Raw genomic sequence first — 20,758 nt, 5'->3', positions numbered from 1 at the left:
CATATTACTGCTTCTCTTTGGTCTCAGTTTCCTCATCTGTACGTAAAATTGCTAAAATGGATTAGATGACCTTTAAGGTCTTTTTCAAGTCTAAATCTATGATTAAGTTATTTTTCTTCTGGAGAAGAGAAGAACTGGTGGTAAGGTTGGGTGGGGAGAGAGATAGGGTAAGAGAAGGAAGAAGGGGAAATAAGCTAGTTATCTTCAAGAAGGCCCCATAAGACTGGAACCTATAAACTTGGAGAGGCTGAATATTACCCTAAAAAAGTACAAGGTTGGAGTCAGAGGCTTTATGTTTAAATTCTGCTATGCTTCATACTTGTGTAATTGTGTGACTTTGAGTGATTGACAGCTCCCTTGTCCTCAGTTTTCTACATCTGTAAGGTGCCTGGGATAGATTAGACATCCTCAAAGAAACCTAGCAGCTTAATTAATCCTATGAACTTTATATATAACACAACCTTCTGCACATAGTAATTTAATTCCATGAATATTTATTATTTTATTGGGCAGCTAGGTGGAGAGAGTGCTGTAACTTGGTGTCAGGAGTTCAAATCTGGTCTCAGGCACTTACTAGCTGTGTGAGCCTGGGCAAGTTACTTAAACCTATTTGCCTCAGTTTCCTCATCTGTAAAATGAGGTGGAGAAGGAAATGGCAAAAATCACTCCAGTATCTTTGCCAAGCAAACCCCAAGTGGGGTCACAAAGAGTTGGACACGACTGAACAACAAAAACAACAAATATTTATTAAGCACTCATTATGTGCCAGACAAATAAGATACAAATAAAAAGTTCCAGTCCTCAAAGAGTTTATAGTCTAATGGGTGAAAACACACAAAAAAGAAAGATGGAAAGAAGGGGAGGGGGCGCCTGGGAGTACCCTGAACAGATGTAACATTTTCTTTTGAGTTCGAACCAACCAGAATCCAGATGGAAAGTGAGAGTTGGAGAGACCAGATTGTAGCCCTCAGGCGAGAGGGGAGAGGAGGGCGGAGGGAGTCGGAAAGGTGCGGAGTATCCATTTGTTGTGGTCAAGGCTCTACCTAGATTCCCAGTTGGTATTTAATGACTAGTTGTCGTCCACATTTTTGAAAGGCTAGAAACTAGAAGAGGGTTTTGGAGTCAGAGGGGACTTTAGAGATAATTTAATTAAAATCCCTCATTTTACAGAGAAAACTGAGCTTCGGAAGTTAAGGGGGCTTGTCGAGGGTCATACAGCTAGTCATGGGTTTGGAAGCCTTTGGCTGTATGGACGCCTCAGAATAATATTTTTTTTAAATCCGTAAAATAAAACACGTACGTTTATAAAGGAAAACAATCATATTTGAACGCATTAAAAAAATAAGTCATTGACTTCAGGCTAAAAGACCCGTTGAAGGTCTTACGGTGGGGATTATAAACTTAAACCTTAGTGGCTCCAAGACCTGGGACAGGAAGCTGCAACCTTTGAAAGGGCAAATTCCCACAAGTTTCTTGTAGCTTTTTTTCTGCCGGCCTCCTCCTATTACAAACTTGGCCGAGCTCCCTCAGGCTCTCTCATTGGTTCATACAGCGTCCTGACCCCGCCCTCTGTGGGGAAAGCCAATAAGAGGCGCGGGCTCCGATTTAAACGCAGCCCGGGGAAAACAAGCCGGGCGCAGCTCTTAACGGCTGCTGTAGCTGCTGGTCTGGCTGTTGTCCACTCTGCATATCGGACCGCGGGGTGATCGGGGCCCCACGTGGGTAAGACTATCTGGTGTTGGAGGGGGACACTGGATTTCGAGCTTAGCGTGGCTCGTTGGCAGTTTTGGGAGGCGGGGGCGGCCAGGAAGCAGACGGGGGCTTGCCCCTGTCCTGGGCCCTTGGAGGGTAGCTGGTTTGTGGGAGGCTGCGAAACGGCTGCACCGTCAGCCGGAACGCCCCGGTAGCTGTAGAGGCAGCATGTGTTGCTGTCAGCCGAACCTCCGGGACAGTCCGGGAACGCCCGGGACTCTCCGACGGCTCGGCGGCTGCGGCTGAGGCTGCGTCTGCTGGTGTTGCGCGGGGTCCTGTGGACCTAGCCCCGAGCAGTGCGCTCAATTAGTAAGGCAGCTCAATTAGTAAGAGTCCACTGTCTGCGGGAGATTAAGGCGGCCTCTGAGAGTACAACAAGTACTATTTTAGCCCCTGCCCGTTCTCTCTCGGGAAGCCTAATGCACATGTATAAGTAGACGCAATATAAACAATGGCCCCAAAATCTTTGGATAGTCCAAACTATTGAGGATTAAAACTGTACCAAGACATTTGGAACCACCCTGTTTACTAAGTGTGGAAGGGACTCCCAGGTGAGGAGACTCCCTCTGCAGGTACAGGCTGGCACCTCCTCTGCAAATTAATAGTCTTATAGACTTTTCTTCCTAGAAAGTTACAAAGCAGGACTTGAACCTGAGGCCTTCCTAGTATCAAGCCAACTATCTACTATACTACGTTCATACTCTCTGCCTCTCAAATTAAGTTTAAGGTAATACAAAGTAATTGGGGCTTGAGGAAGAGAAGGGGCTCCGGAATCAGGAGAGGCAGTTGGGGACTCAGAGCTGGACCCAAAGACAGAAGAGTTGAGATCAAAACCAGCCTCAGACCCTAACTATATGTGATCCTGGGCAGGCCACTTAACCTCGAACTGCCTCAGTTTCCTCTTCTGTGAAATGGGGGTAATAACACCTACCGCTAAGGGTTGCTGCAAGGATCAAATAAGATACCATTTTTCTTTTTAAAATTTATTTAATTTATTTATTCATTAAAAATCTTTACCTTCTGTCTTAGAATCAATACTGTGTATTGATCCCTGAGGCCACACACTATTTCCTCTGTGTACTTGTCACATATTTGTTTGAATTGAATAAGGATGGATGGCAGTCAGTCCTGACTTTGGAATCAGACCTTTGGGATCAAACTTTATGTATTAGCTGTGTGGCCTTGGACATGTTATGATTTCAACTCTGGTCTCAGTTCTCTCACCTGTAAAATGAGAAGGCTTTGATTATATAACTTGGGGATTCTTCTGCCCATCCTTTTGAATTCAGTTCTTTTGCTTGCTTGACTTTGTATTAATGCTTTTAGGCAGATAACAGGAGCAAATATTTTAGTGCCTACTATGTGCAAGTCTATAGAATGGGTACCGTGGGGACAAAAACCAACTCCTATTCATAACTAAACACTCACCTTTTAACCACATACTGTTTTAAAGGATTCTAGAACCTTTCTCTGGGTAGAGTCAGACTAGAGATGATATCCTGGCTCAGTAAATATCAGGCTTAATGACCCACATCACTTGCTAAACATTGGTCCAGGTCTCTGGAACTGCTTCTTCTTTGTATTTGAATATGGGGCAACTTAGAAAAGGCTGGAGAATTTCAAGCTGGTGGTCGCCTATTTCCTGAGCTCTGTTTAACAAAGACCATTAAGTCTTTCTATCTGACTTCTACCAGATCAGAACATGAATTCTTTGAGGACAGGAATTTACTTTTCTCTTTTTATTCCTATTATTTAACACAGCACTACTCATTTGGGAAATATGAATGTATTTTTTATAAATCCTTTTTCATTCATTCAAAAGTCATTCTAGAACTGGGAGGAACCCTAAAATCATTTCTTTCAACCTCTTCATTCTATAGATAAGGAGAGTGAGGCCCAGTGATTTGATTTATCCACTTTAAGTAGCAGAATTTAAATCCAGTTCCTATTAGATCTGGTTCATTACTCTTTTTCACTACAGGGTCCTCTGCCTTTTATGTGTTTTTCCCCTACAGTTATCCAGAATGGCAACACTAATCTATGTTGATAAGGAGAATGGGGAACCAGGCTCTCATGTGGCATCTAAGGAAAGGATGAAGTGTAAGTCTACTTGATTCTGATGGTCATATAGGATTGCTGTGAATAAAAGGTTTTCACTGAAGAGCTGAGCTTTGGGAATTTGTATAAAGTATATATATTTTTTTAAATGTGCATGAAGGGGGCAGTGGGTGGCACAGTGGTTTGAGAGCCAGGTCTACAGAAAGGAGGTCCTAGATTCAAATCTGGCCTCAGACACTTCCTAGCTGTGTGACCCTGGGCAAGTCACTTGACCCCCATTGCCTAGCCCTTACCACTCTTCTGCCGTAGAGCCAGTACACAAGATGGAAGGTAAGGGCTTTAAAAAAAAGTGCATGTATCTTGATGGTGTACTTAGAAAAATTTAGGGGATTAGCAAAGGTGCTAATTGAGAGAATTAATAGATGGCAGTAAAATCAGAGGCTACAAAAATAAACCCTCAAAAAATAAACTATTTCCACATACATATGACAGAACCTAAGAGACAATAATAAAAAGAGAAATCTCTATTCCAAGTAATTACAAAGTGTATAAAATATCTGGGAATGAGTTCACTAAATCATACAAAATACTTGTGTAGATTCAGTTGCAAAATTCTTATTAAAGAAACAAAGAAACTCTTAAATAGCTGGTAGAATCTTTTCTGTTTGTGGCTAGACTATTGTAATAAAATAAAAATAATACTTCCAAACTAAATTTATAGTTTTAATGTTATGCCAATCAAATTATCAAAGGAATACTTTATAGCTCTTGACAAAATAATAACAAAATTTATTTGGAACATAAACTATCTAGAATATCAAGGGAAAAAATGAAAAGAGGTAGGAAATGAAGGGGGAATAGTACTTTCAGACTTCAAATTATATCTTCAGGTGGCAGTCATCAAAACAATATTGGTTAAAAAAATAGAAAGGTTATGGATATGTTTCCTTTCCTTTGGTGTGGATTCTTTCTTGTTTCTGTTCTTGTTAGCACCAGATAGATTTCTTGACTCTCCTGGGTGAGGAGCATCCTTAATTGCAATTAAAAAAACTCTTTTTTTGTAGGTAGCTTAAATAGGGCCTAAATTTTTTAAAATTTTGAACAAGGACTTGAATAAGATTAAATTACAATTCATATACCATACTGATCATATCATATTAATGCAGATGCCATAGGATCTACACCTTCTTGTTGCAGTGATATCTTCTAAGTAATACATTTTTTGAAGTAATATCTTTCAATGTATCTCTTAATATTTAGCCCTTTCCTAAGACCTATTTTGTATACAATTTGAGGTATTAATTATAAAATTATGGTAGGTAGATTAGGACAGATCATTGTGCCTTGATTAACCAAGCACCATTATAATAAGTCACTGTTGGGGACAACTTTGTTAAGGAAGTCTTTTGAATTTTGGCATTCTGAAATAATACTAAAGCATTGGTGTCAGGGACACTATTGCAGGGCACTGATGAGGGTGTATATACAGAGGGGATTTCATGTATTGGATAATAACATGATGTGGCTGGTGGATGGGACTCTGATGACAACATTCTTTTCAGCAATCAAAGCCTTATCTGGAAGAGCTCAGATTTCAACTCCCAAGGCTGGCAAAGTATTTACTGCAACTCCAGCTTTATCCAAATCTGTCAGAAAGGCTTTGGGGCCTGTCAACAGGACAACAGAAAAGGAAAACTTGGTGGGGAAGAGAAAAGAACCTCTCAAACAGAAAGGGCAAAAATTCACTGCCAAAAAGGTGAGTTGCTAGACTTTTTGTGCTTCAGGATGATATTTCTCTAGAGATGTGTGAGAATTGAGGTTGTGAAGAAAGAGGCTTTCATTAGCTAGTGTGATATAATTGGCGTAGTATGTTCATATTCTTTTTTTTGCATTTTATTGCTTATTTTTTGGCTTTTAATCCTTTGGTGATTTTCTACTTTATTCCTTTTTGAAAAAACAAAACATTTGGTCTCTTTTGTTCTTATATTACCTGTATTTCCCTCCAAATACCTTCTTCAACCTCCTCTTAAATGTCATCTTTCATTGTAAAGAAAGAAGGGAAAAGAAAACAACATTAAAAAAGTCTAATGTTATACATGCAGGATTCCTCCCTTTCGTAAAGAAGTGGGAAAAAGTTTCTTCTTATCCCTCCTCCTTTGAGATCAGACTTGGTCTTTATATTCTCTTAGATTTCAGTTTTGATTCCTTTTCTTACTTTTCTTACCATTTACATTGTGGTAGTCATTGTGTGTATTGTTTTCTTGGTTCTGTTTGCTACATTTTGTGTCAATTCATATGCCTTTCCATGCTTCTCTGAATGCATCATTTCTTATTTATTAGAAAACAACAACTACAACAAAAACGACCTTTACCTCCCAGTGATTCCAAGACAGAAAGGTGGTAAGGGTGAGGCATTTGAGATTAAGTGACTTGCCCAGGGTCAGATAGCTAGAAAGTGTTTTGAGGCCATATTTGAACCCATAACTTCAAGGTCTGGCTCTCTATCCATTGAGCCACTTAGTTGCCCCCATCATTTCTTATTTACAGTACAGAAATATTCAGTCGCAGTCAGGTACCACAATTTGTTTAGCCATTCCTCCAGTTGTTGAGAATCTACTTTGTAGTCAATCAATAAGCATTTTTTGAGTGCTTATTACCTGCTGGACACTGTGCTAAGTGCTGGGCATAAAAAAAAAAAAAAAAAAAGCAAAAATCATTATTCCTGTCCTCCAGGAGTTCATTCTTTTAGGGGTTATAACATGCAAACAGTATGTTGCATATGGGATAAATACAGTGTAAAGGGAGAGAATTTTGGTACTAGAAGTCATGGGGGAAGACTAGGAAAGGCATCTCACAGTAGTGGGATTTGAGCCAAGTCTTGAAGGAAGTCGGGAGCCATAGGTGAGGAGGGAGAATCTTCCAGGCATGGGGAATATTGAGTTGAGGGAGTTGCATGGTCAGACTTTCCCTTTGGGAAGATACTTTGGGAGTTGAGTGTAGGATGGACTTGTGGGGACTTGAAGCCGGGAGAGCAGCCAGCAAGCCATTGCAGGGAGTCCAAATGTGAGATGATGAGGGCCTGTTCCAGGGTGGCCACTGTGAATGGAGAGAAAGTGATGTATGAGACATGTTGTGAAAGTAGAAGTGACAAGAATACAGGGTGGAAGATTGGATATGCAGAGTGAGTATGAGAAAGAATTGAGGTTGAAACTGAGGTGGCAGACTTGGTTTGACCAGCAGGAGAGTAGGTGCCTTCGATAGTAATAGAAAAGTTGGGAAGAAGTGAGGATTTAGAAGAAAAGAGGCTGAACTCTGTTTTGGACATTCTGAATTTGTCCACAATGCAATTTTTTTGAGATGGCCAGTAAGCAGTTGGTGATATGTGAGAGTGGAGCTTAAGGAGAGAAGTTATGGCTGGATAAAAAGATCAGAGAAGCATTTGAGAGAGAAGGTAATTGAACCCAGAGGAGCTGATGAGCTCACCAAATGAAATAGTATTATAGTTTAGAGGGAGAAGAGAAGAGAGTCCAAGATAGATCTTTGGGAGACACACATGATCAATGGCAGTAGAGAAAGTAATGTCATAAAAACCTAGAGAATGAATTAAAAAGAAGAGGGTGACCGACATTGTCAAGAGGTCAAGAAGGAAGAGAAATGGGAAGATTTGGCAATTAAGAGATTATTAGTAATTATGGAAAGAGTGGTTTTATTTGAATAAAATCAGGTTTAGGAGAGAGGGAAGAGAGTAAGTGGAGTCACAGATTGTAAGCTTTCTCAAGGAGTTTAGTGAGTGTGGGGATGATAAAGGGAGAAACTGTTGGAGAAGACAAGATGAAATAGAATCAGGGGTGTGCATATAGGGTGGTTTACCTTGGCAAGGAGAAGGGGCTCCCTCTTCAGAGGGGGCATATGGAGATCTTGGGGGAGGACATCTGAGTCTTGTGAAATGAGATGGGGAGAAAAGGGAACTCATGGTGAATGGCCTTGATTTTTTTCATTGAAGGAAGAGGCAGGATCCTCAGGAGAGAGTAGGGAGAGAGGATGCTGTGGAAGGATTGAGAAGGAAGGAAAGGTTTGGAAGAGCACTATGGTGAGTAGAATTGTGAGCCCATTAGAGAGATATAAGGGATTGCTCTGCTGCCTTGAGGGTCCGGGGAGATTATGCAACATATGTTTGTAATGTACCCAATCAACAATGGTTTTTCTCTCCTTCAATTTGGCAGCACATGAATAGGAGTGAAGGCAATGCATGGTGAGAGTCATCCAAGGCTGGGATTTTTGTAAGGCATGATCAACAATGGATCAGGGGCTGAGAGGTTCTAGTGTAAAGTTGAACTGGTTCACCAAGGGAAGGAAGGAGTGTGTAGCTAGCCACTGGGGTGTCATTTTAGAAGAGGGCTGAGGGGTGGAAGGCCTGAAAGTCATAGAGAGGATGAGGGTTGGTGTGCCATAAAGCAAAGAAAAATGGAATGATAAAAGATTATAATCAGATAAAAGACTTATAGAGTCTTTTTGGTATACTTTTAGCACCTTCTTCCTTTCATCTGCTTGGAGCATACTCAAAAAATGCAAACTCATTTTACTATATTAATCTAAGCAAAACATAATTAGGGTGATAAATCTGCTGAAAAATCATAGCGTGTTTAAAAACCAACTTTTTGTATTATCTGTTATTCTAGATTATTCATACCTGTGTTCTCCCTCCATTAGTGCAGATAATTAAATTGACTATTTTTTAATTGGCTTCAATCTGTATTCCTAGCAAGATGTATTGACACCGGTAATAACTAAGGACTCAGTATATTTTTAATTCTTAGTAAGATTTGAGCCATGCTACCAGAACAGCATGCTGAGTTGTATCTTTGAATTATAATGATGCATAAAGAAGCTAGAATTGTTTTAAAGTTAGCATAAAGTTTTCTAACTCCAACTGGTTACTTAGTTATAATAATTTAAACTCTAGTCATTATTTCACATATGAGCTTAGTTGGTAAGTCTTGCCTGACTTCACTAATTTTATATATTTTCTTCCTTAGATGACTGAAAAGACTCCCACAGAAAAACCCTCGGTTCCATTCCCAAATGAACCATGTCCAGAAATAGAAAATTTCTTTCCCTTCAATCCTCTAGGTACTATGCATTCTTTATTACCTAACATTTTTCATGAGTATATTTGGCTTCTCTAGGGCATTTCAGTTTAGCTGTGAGTCACCTCCTAGATTTAGATAGGACTTCATGCTTGGAATATTTTAAGGTTTTTTATTTATTCATTCAACAAACATATTTGGTACCTACAATGTATAAGACATGGTTGTTGGGTATTTGTGACCATACTTCCTTCTCTGCTCCCCAAGGATATTCCAGTTTAGTAAGAAAGACAAGGTTCTGTACCTGTTTTTATGTTTTAGTTTAGTTTCCCTAGAATAAAACAACTAAAAGTACTACAGGATTTCAAAAGAAGGAAGGATATCAGCCCGCTCACAGGAATGGTTTTGGAGCATTCTTATAGATATATGTTCTTCTAGGAGATAATTTGAAGGGAGCCTGTCACTGCCCAATCATTGTTAGATCAAGAAACCCAGTGAGCCTCCCTAAGAGAATATCTCTTGATCTGTGTATGTAATATATTTAAGAATGCTGAAGAGGAGCTTATCCTTCTGGTCGATACATCAAACAGGTGAGAATATTGAGAGTAAAAACAGTGACTAGCTTGGAATAGGGTTCATTCCCATCTTGGTCCTTAAGTATTTCTAGTTTTCCTGGGAGAAGTGTTAAGTGAAGAAACTCTATACCCAAGTTATATTGTTGGAATTCAGTGCTTTCCTGCAACTTTCTGTATTTTCTAAACATAATGTTACTTTCTAGTGGAGAAATGGAGTATAATTCTTTTTTAAGTTTGGGATTGTTTCTTCTGCAAATGACTCTTGTAGTAAGTATTTCTAACATAAAGAAAGTAGTTATTTTGATAAAGGGAAGCTGTTACCTTCTGAGATGCTGTTAAGCCTGTAAATAGTAGCTTTCTTCTACTGGTTTTTCTTTTCCTCTTTACTGTTGAAATGGTTTTGAAAAGTAAAGGCTTTTTAATATAATCTCTTTTAAAAAATGCCTCCTAGGTAAGTCCCAGGTAACATTAAGGGACCGAGCTAGTATAAGGATGATATTAGAAAATAAATATTGTTTTATTAGTTTAGAGATAAGAAGTAGATGGCTAAATGTCTACTATATGATGCACACTATGCTAAATACTAGGGTACAAAGAAAGGCAAAAAAAATTCCTCCCTGCCCCAAACCAGTCTGTGGTTTTTTTTTTGTTTGTTTGTTTGTTTTTAAAACCCTTACCTTCTGTCTTAGGATCAACTCTAAGATAGAAGAGCAGCAAGGGCTAGGCAAATGGGGTTAAGTGACTTGCCCAAGGTCACACAGCTAGCCTGTGTCTGAAGTCAGATTTGAACCCAGGTCCTTTTTGCCTCTGGGCCTGGTGCTCAATCCACTGTGCCACCTAGTTGCCCCATGTCTTTGTTTTTAAGGTGCTTATACTGTAATGGGGCAGATAATGTGCAAAAAACTCTGTATAGATTAGATATATACAAGATAAATTGAGAGTAGACTCAGAGGGAAGCCATTAAGGTTAAGGAGGCCTGGGAGAGATTTCTTGCAATAGGTGCCTTGACTGAGGAAATAGGAAATTTTGTAGGAAATAGGGAATTAGGAGGCAGAGATGAAGAATGAGAGAGATCTAGGCATTGAGGACAGGCTGTAAAATCACTTGGAGTTGGGAGAATGGGGTGTTGTGTGTGAGGAATAGCAAGGTAGTCGGGTCCCTAGATGTCTAAGTACAGAAAGAAGACGGGAAAGGTAGGAGGGGGCTTCTAGATTATGAAGCCAAATAGGATTTTATATTTGATTCTGCTGGTAATAGGGAGCCACTGGAATCCTTTTAATGTGGGGGTAGGGATGGATGGATGGAACCATGTTTAGACTTTTGTACTTTAGGAAGATCAATTTCACAGCTGGATGGAGGATGGATTGGAGTGGGGAAAGATTTATTGAGGCAGGGAGACTAATTAGCAGGCTGTTACAGTAGGCCGAGTGTGAGCTTATGAGGGCTTGCATTAGCCTAGTGATTGTGTCAGAGGAGAGAAGGGAGTATATACAGTTTGCCCTTTGTGAGAAGGTTCTTTTGAATTCCTTGGGATGGAAGAAGTCACTTAATTCATAAAAATATAGACTTAATTAAAAATATTTTATTATATATGTTTACATATAATTATACAAATATAAATATAATCATGTAATTGCTAAAAAATCTATTAGGAAAAAATAAAAATAAAATGTTGTTAATTGAAATCACTTAATTCACCTTAACATACACTAAGGTCCTGCCATGTGCAAAACTATATATCTTATATAAATGAAAGGCTTGATTTTCCTTTATTTGTAACCATTTCCTTTCATTTACTTAAAAAAATAAGGTCTTAGTATAAGAAAAGAGTTGAAATGGCTGTTGGATTAATAGATGGGCTTATCATTACAAACAGAATTTGAGAATTTCGACGTTCCTGAAGAACACCAGCTTGCAAACCTGCCCCTGACTGGTGTTCCCCTCCTAATGCTTGAGCAGGAGAAGTCACTCGAAAGGCTTGTAGAACTCCCACCCTCACCTGTAATGCTGCCTTCCATGACCTGGGAATCTGGTAAGTTATCAGGTTTGATTTTTTTTTTTTTTTTTGCCTCCCTTTTTCTTTCTTTTCCACCACCACTTAGGTAGCAATTAGATATTCCTCCTTCAGAGCACTTCTGCTGCCAGCAGTAGGGAGAGAAAACTGTATGTTACAAGTCACATTTTTAGGGAAAGAGGTAGTCTGACAAAAACAACTATTATTGTCAGTGGGAAATGACTCTGTTGAAATAGATCGCCAGGACAAGCTGCCAGATTAAAAAGGTTAAGCCATTTTGGGGACTCTGAATTCAACATTAAAATCTTGAGTGGGATCTCTAGGTATGGTCAAATGAAAAAGCAACCACTGATTCTGAATTTTTTCTTGAATATCAACAATTCATGTCATAAATCCCTCTACGGGCACTTGGCTGGGATGAGAGAATCCTTAAGTTTATAGGAGAAGCTGATAGAAGAAAAGACCTCTCTTGACAAGAGCAAAGAATAACATGCAAAATGATGATTTTTCCTTGCTATAAAAAAAAATCTAAGTTATCTTGATGACTCAAAGCTATTTTTCTAGCTTTAATGAGTATTTTCATGTCTGCTATTATTGTTTTGTTCTTATTGTGGGGACAAGAGGTCAGGAACCTGGAGTTTGGAATCTTAGCTTGTCTATTTTCTTAGCAGCTGAGTGACCTTAGTCACTTAAGTGCCTCATTTTCCTCAATTTTGTAAAATGAGAGGGTCAAACTTCAAGGTTGTCATCTAAAGTTCCTTCACTCCAACAGCCTGATTGTTGATTATATTAGTTGGGTACAGGCTGGGACAGGCCCTGCCAAGTAGGTTCTGGTAAGGTCAGTGCCAGATTGACTATTTGAGGAGAAGATTATCACCTGAAGGCTGGTTGCCAGGTGGTGAATCAAATCATGAATAAACAAACACATTTTTGCTATAGCATTGTATAAAGACTAGCTTTCTACGGTACAGCAAAGTGCATGTGGGGCAGCAGTGGCATTGGTCAGAGTTCTTGAATATGTGCCAGGCCTTCAATTTTAATAAAGCCAATCAGGACAAACCCTCCTAGTTGATAGGATGAGGAGAGAGTACAATTCAGCAATTAGGAGAGGGATAGTATAAGTGCTTACGGAGGACTTTAAGGCTGTCAGAAGCTTGAGGCAGTGTTTGTGTTCCTAAGAAGCAGGCTCTCCAGTAGTGGTTCCTAAACTTTTTTGGCCTACTGCCTCTTTTCCAGAAAAAATATTACTTAGCCCCCTAGAAATTAATTAAAAAAAAATTAATAGCAACTAATAGGAAAGATAAATGCACCTGTGGCCATCACTGTACCTTGGATTGCTGCAGCACCCACCAGGGGGCGGTGGCTCCCACTTTGGGAATCACTGCTCTCCAAGATCCAGATCAAAAAAGCTAGAGGTCACAGCTTTCAGGCCTTAATTGAGATTCAGAATTCTTATTTATTGTCAAAGTAGGACATGATTGAAAGCCTTGACGGAGATTTACAGAATTCTTTAACAGTAATCTTTCTCTCCTAGATTTGTTGGAATCGACTTCGAGCCTTCTGTCTGCTGTGGATGATATGGACTTGCCTCCTGTGTGCTATGACCTACCTATTTGAATGTCTTTTTATTTTATAGTCATTTTTGTATTAATAAAGCAATTCTTTATGTACTAAACTCTACTTGGTGCTACGTTATTCAGGCAGTTTCATTATCTATCTTTTATGTTAAATAGCTTATAAAACTAATTAGAATCATAGTCTGAGTGTCCCTTGCACTCTAACCCAGTAAAAGCTCCACCCCCCCTTTTCCTCCTCTCCACTTTTTGAATGAATACACTTAGAGATGAAAAAAACTGAGGCTCGATTCTGATACTGCCACTTGGCAAAGAATGACAAAAATAAACTTAATCTTAGGTCAGACTGAGGATTAGGAACTCTTTCTATCAATTCCATGCTTCCTTAACTAATAACTTTTCTAAATGTTCATATTTTGAAACATACTTTATAGAAACATCTTCTCCTACCAGAGCTTATATCTGAAAACTAGTTGATCCAGGCCAATAATGCCTGGGTCTGAGCATGGGGGAATACGAAGATTTAAAAATACTATACCAACAGATACAACTTCTCTTAGAATACCATTTTTTCTTCATGTGCCTTTTGTATCTCTCATGGATGACATTGCTTGTTTTTCTTTAGGTAGATGAGTATTTAGTAGCTATGAGAAAAGATTCTGAGGCCAGTGACAGTTATTACTTAAAGAAGGGACAAATTATTGTCTAAATTGTTCCCTTCTTACAAAGAATATCCTTTCATTAATTTTACTCAATTTGTTCAGGGATTTTAGTGCTCACACAATGTCAGAAGATCTTTGCCTGTAATTGGCAAATCTATAAAAATCTTGCCCTATATCCCTGTTGGTGTTGGAGAATTTTTGTATAACTCATTATAGGAAATATATCCTTAGATACAGTTTCTATTGTGGGAATTGAGTGAACCACACTGATGCCATCTCGTGATTCAATTCTGGATTTAGCTTAGTTCTTTTTCTATTAAATTATGAGCCCACTCTAATTTCAATCTTATGTGAAAACTTTATTCAATTACAGGAACCATGAGAAAACTTTATTGCACTGATTGAGCCTAGCTGCATGCCTTGGAAGCTGGATCACATATGCCTATTGCTTTGTTGTTGTTCAGATGTGTTTGTACATGACCTCATGAACAAAGTCTATGGGGTGTTGTTTTTTTTTAAACCCTTACCTTCTGTCTTAGAATCAGTACTGTGTATTATTGGTTCTAAGGCAGAAGAGTGATAATGGCTAGGCAATGGGGGCTAAGTGACTTGCCCAGGGTCACACAGCTAGGAAGTGTCTGAAGGTACATTTGAACCCAGGACCTCCTATCTCTGGGCCTGGCTCTCAATCCACTGAGCCACCCAACTGTCCCCTGGGGTTTTCTTTCTTTTTTCTTTTTTCTTTTTAAACCCTTACCTTCTGTCTTGGAGTCAATACTGTGTATTGACTCCAAGACAGAAGAGTGGAAAGGGTAGGCAATGGGGGTCAAGTGACTTGCCCAAGGTCACACAGCTGGGAAGTGGCTGAGGCCGGATTTGAACCTAGGACCTCCTGCCTCTAGGCCTGGCTCTCAATCCACTGAGCTACCCAGGTCATTCACCTCCCCTCCTCCCAACCCCCCCACTCGGGTTTTCTTAACAAAGATGCTGGAATGGTTTACATTTCCTCCTCCGGTGTATCAACTGGGGCAAATAGAGCATCCTGCCTATAGCACACAGCTAGTGTCTGAGACTGGATTCGAATTCAGACCTTCCTGACTCCAGGCAGTCTATTCACTGTACCATCTAGCTGCCCACCTGTTGCTTGAAGAACCTTAACTAAGGATCTAAATTATGCTGACCAGAAATCCAATCAGATCTGCTTTATGCAAAGAATTTTCTCACAATTCTGTATTTCAGTTTCACATTTCTCTTACCTGAAAACTGGCCCCATCCTGGTCAGTTAATTACTGTTTCTTTGTTCCTTTGATTGAATACAGATACTTGGTGGTGGTGGTGGGGTTGAGATACCTCTTTTTCTAATCACTCTCCCAACTTCAAAAGCCTTTAATTTTTCCTCCAATTAGAAATAAGATTACCTGATTTTTCATTCTGGTTTAATATCCTATTAGTTATTATCTTTTAATGTGTAAAAATCTATCTCCCCCTGTATTCGGAGTCCATTGCCAAGCTGAAGAGGCCTGGTTCTGATCTGTTCTGCAGTTGGCATGCATTGCTTAATAAATCAATATGCCTACCAGTGGAAATGTGTGTTGGCTGGGGGAGGGGGTGGTTGTGGGGGAGGGTAGAGCAAAAGCACGAATCATGTAACCAAGGAAAAAAATTTTTCTTAAAAATTAACATCTTCAAAAAAAAATAAATCAATATGCTTGGTAGCTTAAACTTTATTTTCTCAGTTAATTCAAATTTCACCAGTCATACAACCTATAAAGAAACTACATGTTAGAAACTTTCCTTTTTCTCTAAAAAAAATTAGTATCCATGAGCATGTAGGGAGGAGCTTTAGGAGTATCTAGGAAGTTTTTTTGTAGTGTTAACCTACAGGGTTGATGGAGTAGGAAGTAAAAAAAAAAGTTACTATAAATATTTGTTAATATCTTACAGCCATAGATAATAATATCTCCAGTTCACACTGGTTTGGAATTTTCTATTGCCCATCATTATTAATCAGCTTACTATGTAATTCTTGAGGATTCTAAAAGGATCTCTTGAGAGTAGGAAGGATTTTCTTTACAGGATGTCCCAAAAGTCTTAGAGCAGTTTAAAGCTATTAAATACCCAGATTCTGGGGGGCATCTTATATATATATATCTCTCTATATATATCTATATCAGGGAAACTGTTGGGAAAGTGAAACTAAAATGAAAAGGTAAGAAGCATTCGTCACTCCTTTCTTACTCTCTATCTCCCACTTGGCTTTAGAATAAACTTTGATTCTCATAAGTTAGAGGATTTGTGTTTTTCAAAGCAAAAACATTTTCTATAGTCCTCATTCCCTGAAAGAGTTAAAAATATGTGAGATTTTTTTGTTTGTTTTTTCTCATCTATCACTACAACTTCATGAAGCATTAAGAGCCTCTAATCTCTCAAATGTCCAGGAGGATAATTGCTAAACTATTCTAATTTTTTAAACTTCTTCCTTCTGTCTTAGAATTGATATCTGTTTCAAGGCAAAAGAACAGTAAGGGGTGGGCAATTGGAGTTAAGTGGCTTGCCCAAGAACCACATAGTTAAGTGTCTGATGTCAAATTCGAACCCAGGGCCTCCTGTCTCCAGGCCTGGCTCTCTCCTGAGCCCCTAGCTGCCCCCCAACATCTTTAGAAACTGATACATACCTGAGCTCTTTCAGATCTCAGCAGAGTAAAGTCAGATCTTTTTATTTTCACTTTTATTTTTTTAATTTATTTTTACTTTTATTTCATTTCTGTTTTTTTTTAGACTGAAATAATTCTAATCTCTTTTTTCTATTGCTAATCAAATCATATTGTATTATCACTATTTTGGAGGACTTTTAAACAGATCGTTCTCTATTAAACATCAATCGTTTTTATCTTGGCTTATGGAAATTATTATACTTTACATATGCAAAGAAAGTAGAATTTTATCAGCAGCCAAACCTACCAACATAACTACATCCACTTATCCTCTGTTATGGCTCTGAGAGGTTGGGGTCTTCTAGGTTTGTTGAGATGATTTGAACTTAGATATTTCGATCCCAAGTCCATCCCTCAACTATTACCCCCAACTTTCTTCTGTCTAGTTCCCTTTCCAAGTTTACATATAATTTAGAACTTGATTCAACAGATACCTATTGAGCTTCTCCTCTATTAGGTACAAGGCACTGTACTGGGAATACAAATGGAAAATGAGACAACTCTTGTCTTCAAGGACCTTACATTTTATTGGGAGTGGGCCAGGTAAGTATCATGTAAGTGAGGGCAGGAAGGAGCAGAGGAGAAATCAGATAGAACCCTCAGGAAGGAGGAACCACTATTATCTAGGGGGTAAGTAATTTTTATTGAGTGACTATTATGTAAGGCCTTGTCCATGGGATGATGGCTTAAGATGGAGACCTCACTGGATATATTCCAGTCTGTTCTCCATATTTCTGTGCTGAAGGACTTGACCCATATAAATCAGTAGTCAGATTTCCAAAATATATGCTATAAATGTCTTTTATCTTAAGGGCCATTTTCATTAGTCTCACCATTTGAAGGCTTCATCAAAGCTTACCTTATCTATTACTATTTGATTGTTAGACTATTCAGGCCTGAATTTTAAGGAGAGAACTCAGTCTTTGTGACTGGTATGTATCATTACTCAGTTCAAGAATATACTTAATCAAATTTGCACAGGGTTGTATGATAAATGGGCAGTGCTGCTAAGACTCCTCACTGGGCCTTGTTCTTCCTCTTCCTTTGCATTCTAGGAATTACTGGTTCATAGAATATAGAGTTGGAAATGATTTTTGAGACCATCTTCTAGCCCAAGCCCTTCATTTTATTTTTCATTTAATTAGCATTTATTTTCATCCCTTCTTCTCTCATTGAAAAAACAAAAATAAAACCCTGAAAACAAATACAGATAAGTCAAGCAAAACAAAGTCCTTCATTTTCCATGTCCAAAACTGTTTCATTTTTTGTTTTAAGTCCATTACCTCTGTTAGAAGATGGGTAGCATGGTTCATAAATGGGTCCTCTGGAATCATAGTTTTTGATCAAAGTTCTTAAGTCTTTCAGCATCGTTATCGCCTTTTTAATGTTGTTATTGTGTGGATTTTTCTGGTTTTATTCATCTTACTCTGTCCATTCAAAAAGGTCTCCCTGGATAGCGCAGCTGAGTAGCTCAATGGATTGAGAGACAGGCCTAGAGATGGGAGGCCCTGAGTTCAAATATGACCTCAGATACTTCCCAGCTGAATGACCCTAGGAAAGTCACTTAACCCCCATTGACTAATCCTTACTACTCTTCTACCTTGGAATTGATATTCAGTATTGATTCTAGGTGGAAGGTAAAGATTAAAAAAAAAAGTCTCCCTAGGTTCCTTTAAAACTTTAATAATTTCTTACAGCACAGTTCATTTCATTTATATAATATAATTTATTCAGTAATTTCTCAATTTTATGGGCACTCCCTTAGTTTCTAGTTCTTTGCTGCTTCTAAAGAACTATTACTAATATATTGCTATATATACTAATTTCTGCACATTGCATATATAGGTATGTGTGTTTATATATATATATATATATATAGATATATCTATATCTATATATATATCTAAAATGGACTTTTTCCTCTTTAATCTCTATGGGATATAGACCTAATAAGGTACCACTGTGCCAAAGGGTATGCACAATTTAATGACTTTTTGGGCATGGTTCCAAATTGTTTCCCAGAATTGTTGGACTGATTCACAGATCTATCAACAATACATTAATGTATCTATTTTCCTGAAGCCCCTCCAAGAGTTGTTATTTTCCATTTTTGGCATCTTTGCCAATCTAATTTGGATGTGAGTGGAACTTCAGAGTTGCTTTATTTACATTCTTTATTAGTGATTTGAAACATACTTTAAAATTTATTATTTGGCTATTGATGCCTTGGATTCTTTCCTTGAAGAAATGACTTTTCATAATTTTTGACCATTTATCAATTGGGAAATGCTAACTGCTCATTTTACTGTTGAAGAAACTAGGACCTAGGGAGGGAATAAGTGGTAAGTGCTGGCATGATTACCCAAATCCTTTGGGTCTAGGTGTGATGCTCTTCCACTTTACCACTCTTCTTTATATACCTGAATATAGAACTATTTATTTCTCCAGTAAAAATTTTTTTTTCTGAGAGCCCTCCCTGCCCATTCAGTTTCCATGACATTTTTTAAAATGCTGCATCATTTTCAAAATTACTCATAGATTTCAGCACACAAAGTCTTCATCCTCATCTTGCTAAGTTCTTTTACTTCTACTGATACTGTTGGGCTGGGCCCAGGGTGTTAGTGGAGGTGGTGGTGGGGTCTATAGACTTCATTGTCAAAGGGCTCCATGAGAGTCCTTCTTTTAGAGTAGGGATTGGCAACCTTTTTGGCCATGAGAGTCATAAACGCCACATTTTTTAAAATGTAATTTCCTGAGAGCCGTACAGTGCTCACAGTGTGCACTCCTGTAACAGCGCCTGAAAAAAATTGACCTTATGGCTCCTGCAGAAAGAGCCATATCTGGCCCTCAAAAGAGCCAGATATGGTTCGAGAGCCATATGTTGTTGACCCCTGTTTTAGAGGGAAGGCACTAGCACGTGGAAGGATCAAGAAAAACTCCATGCAGTCAGTGCTTGAGCTGTGTCTTAAAGGAAGATGAACTCTCATGGAGTTAAGAAGGGAGTGTATCCTGGCATGGGGGATGGCCAGTGCAAAAGTCACAGAGATGGGGCATGGAGTGTTGTGTGTGAGGAACAGAGAGAAAGTTTGTTTGACTGAATCATAGACTGAGGGAGAAGGAATGATGACCAAATGAGGCTGCAAAGATAGTTTGGGATAAGATCCTGACAACCTTTAAAAGCCAAACAGAGCAGTTTATATTTTATTCTAGGGGCAAGAGGGAGTTCATGAATCAGGGAGTCATGTGGCTAGATCAGCATTTAAGGCATTGGTGTTTAGGATGGACTGGAGGGGGGAGAGATTTGAGGCCAGGGGACCAATTATGAGACTCTTGCAATAATTTAGATGAGAGGTGTTGAGGGCCTGAAATGAGCTCTGTGAGTGGAGATGCAGAAACAGCAGGTTAATTTAGCTCCTGATTGGATTGGTAGCAAGGAATCCAGGATAATATTGAGGAATGACTCTCAATAGAAATAGGAAAGTTTGGAAGAGGAGAAGGTTTGTGGGAAAAATAATGAGATCAGTTTTGGACATGTTGAGCTTAAGATATCCTTTGAACATCTTAAGTTTGAAATGTCCACCTAGGCAATTGGTGGTCTAGGACTGAAGCTTAGGGGAGAGACTGGGGCTAGATATATAGACTAGGGAAATCATCTACATGGAGATGATAGCTAAATTCTGTAGTATTGTAAATTCTTGGATGCCCATTAAGCTACCAAGAGAGAACATGGAGGGGCAGAAGAGAGGAAGGTCTTGGACAGAACTTTGGACAACATTCACAATTAAGGTACAGTAATATGGATGATAAACCAAGAAAGGAGACTGAGAACATTCACTGGATAGACATAAGGTGAACCAGGAAAGAGCATTGTCACATAAAAACCCAGAGAAAATCAGTGTATTCAAACAATAGTTAAAAATTTTTAAAAATATTTTACATTTTTATATTTCTTTCATTTCTCAGTATATACTTTCCCCTCCCCTCACTATTAAAGCAGATGAAAAGAGAAGGGGGAAAAAACCAGTTCAGAAAACTAACCAAAATATACTACTTAGTATATGTAATATACATCCACAGTTTACTGTCTCTGCAAAGAAGGGGATTAGTTCTCATAACTCTTTCCCCAAGTCAAGCCTCATTATCACTAAATAGCATTCAGCATGTTTTTTTTTGGGGGGGGGTAAGGGGGCATTCCACTTACAATGTTGTATTCATTGTGTATTGTTTTCCTACTTTTAATTACTTCATTTTGTATCAATTCATATGTCTTCCCAAACCTCCTGTTATTCTTCAGATTCAGCACTTATCATGGTGTAGTAACA

At 38.7% G+C, this 20,758-nt stretch overlaps 1 protein-coding gene across 1 annotated transcript; it reads left to right on the top strand.

The window, feature by feature from the left end:
* Positions 1–3,776: 3,776 nt before the first annotated feature.
* Positions 3,777–13,103, top strand: PTTG1 (PTTG1 regulator of sister chromatid separation, securin). Its single transcript, XM_044661733.1, has 5 exons — positions 3,777–3,852; positions 5,373–5,566; positions 8,847–8,940; positions 11,349–11,504; positions 13,021–13,103. Exons 1-5 carry the CDS (start codon positions 3,777–3,779, stop codon positions 13,101–13,103), a joined length of 603 nt encoding a protein of 200 aa, XP_044517668.1.
* The last annotated feature ends 7,655 nt before the right edge of the window (positions 13,104–20,758 follow it).

Source organism: Gracilinanus agilis, chromosome 2 (assembly GCF_016433145.1).
Source record: "Gracilinanus agilis isolate LMUSP501 chromosome 2, AgileGrace, whole genome shotgun sequence".
Classification (NCBI taxonomy): domain Eukaryota; kingdom Metazoa; phylum Chordata; class Mammalia; order Didelphimorphia; family Didelphidae; genus Gracilinanus; species Gracilinanus agilis.
The sequence above is the reverse complement of the archived record's forward strand: the minus strand, read 5'-3'. Positions and strand labels throughout refer to the sequence as shown.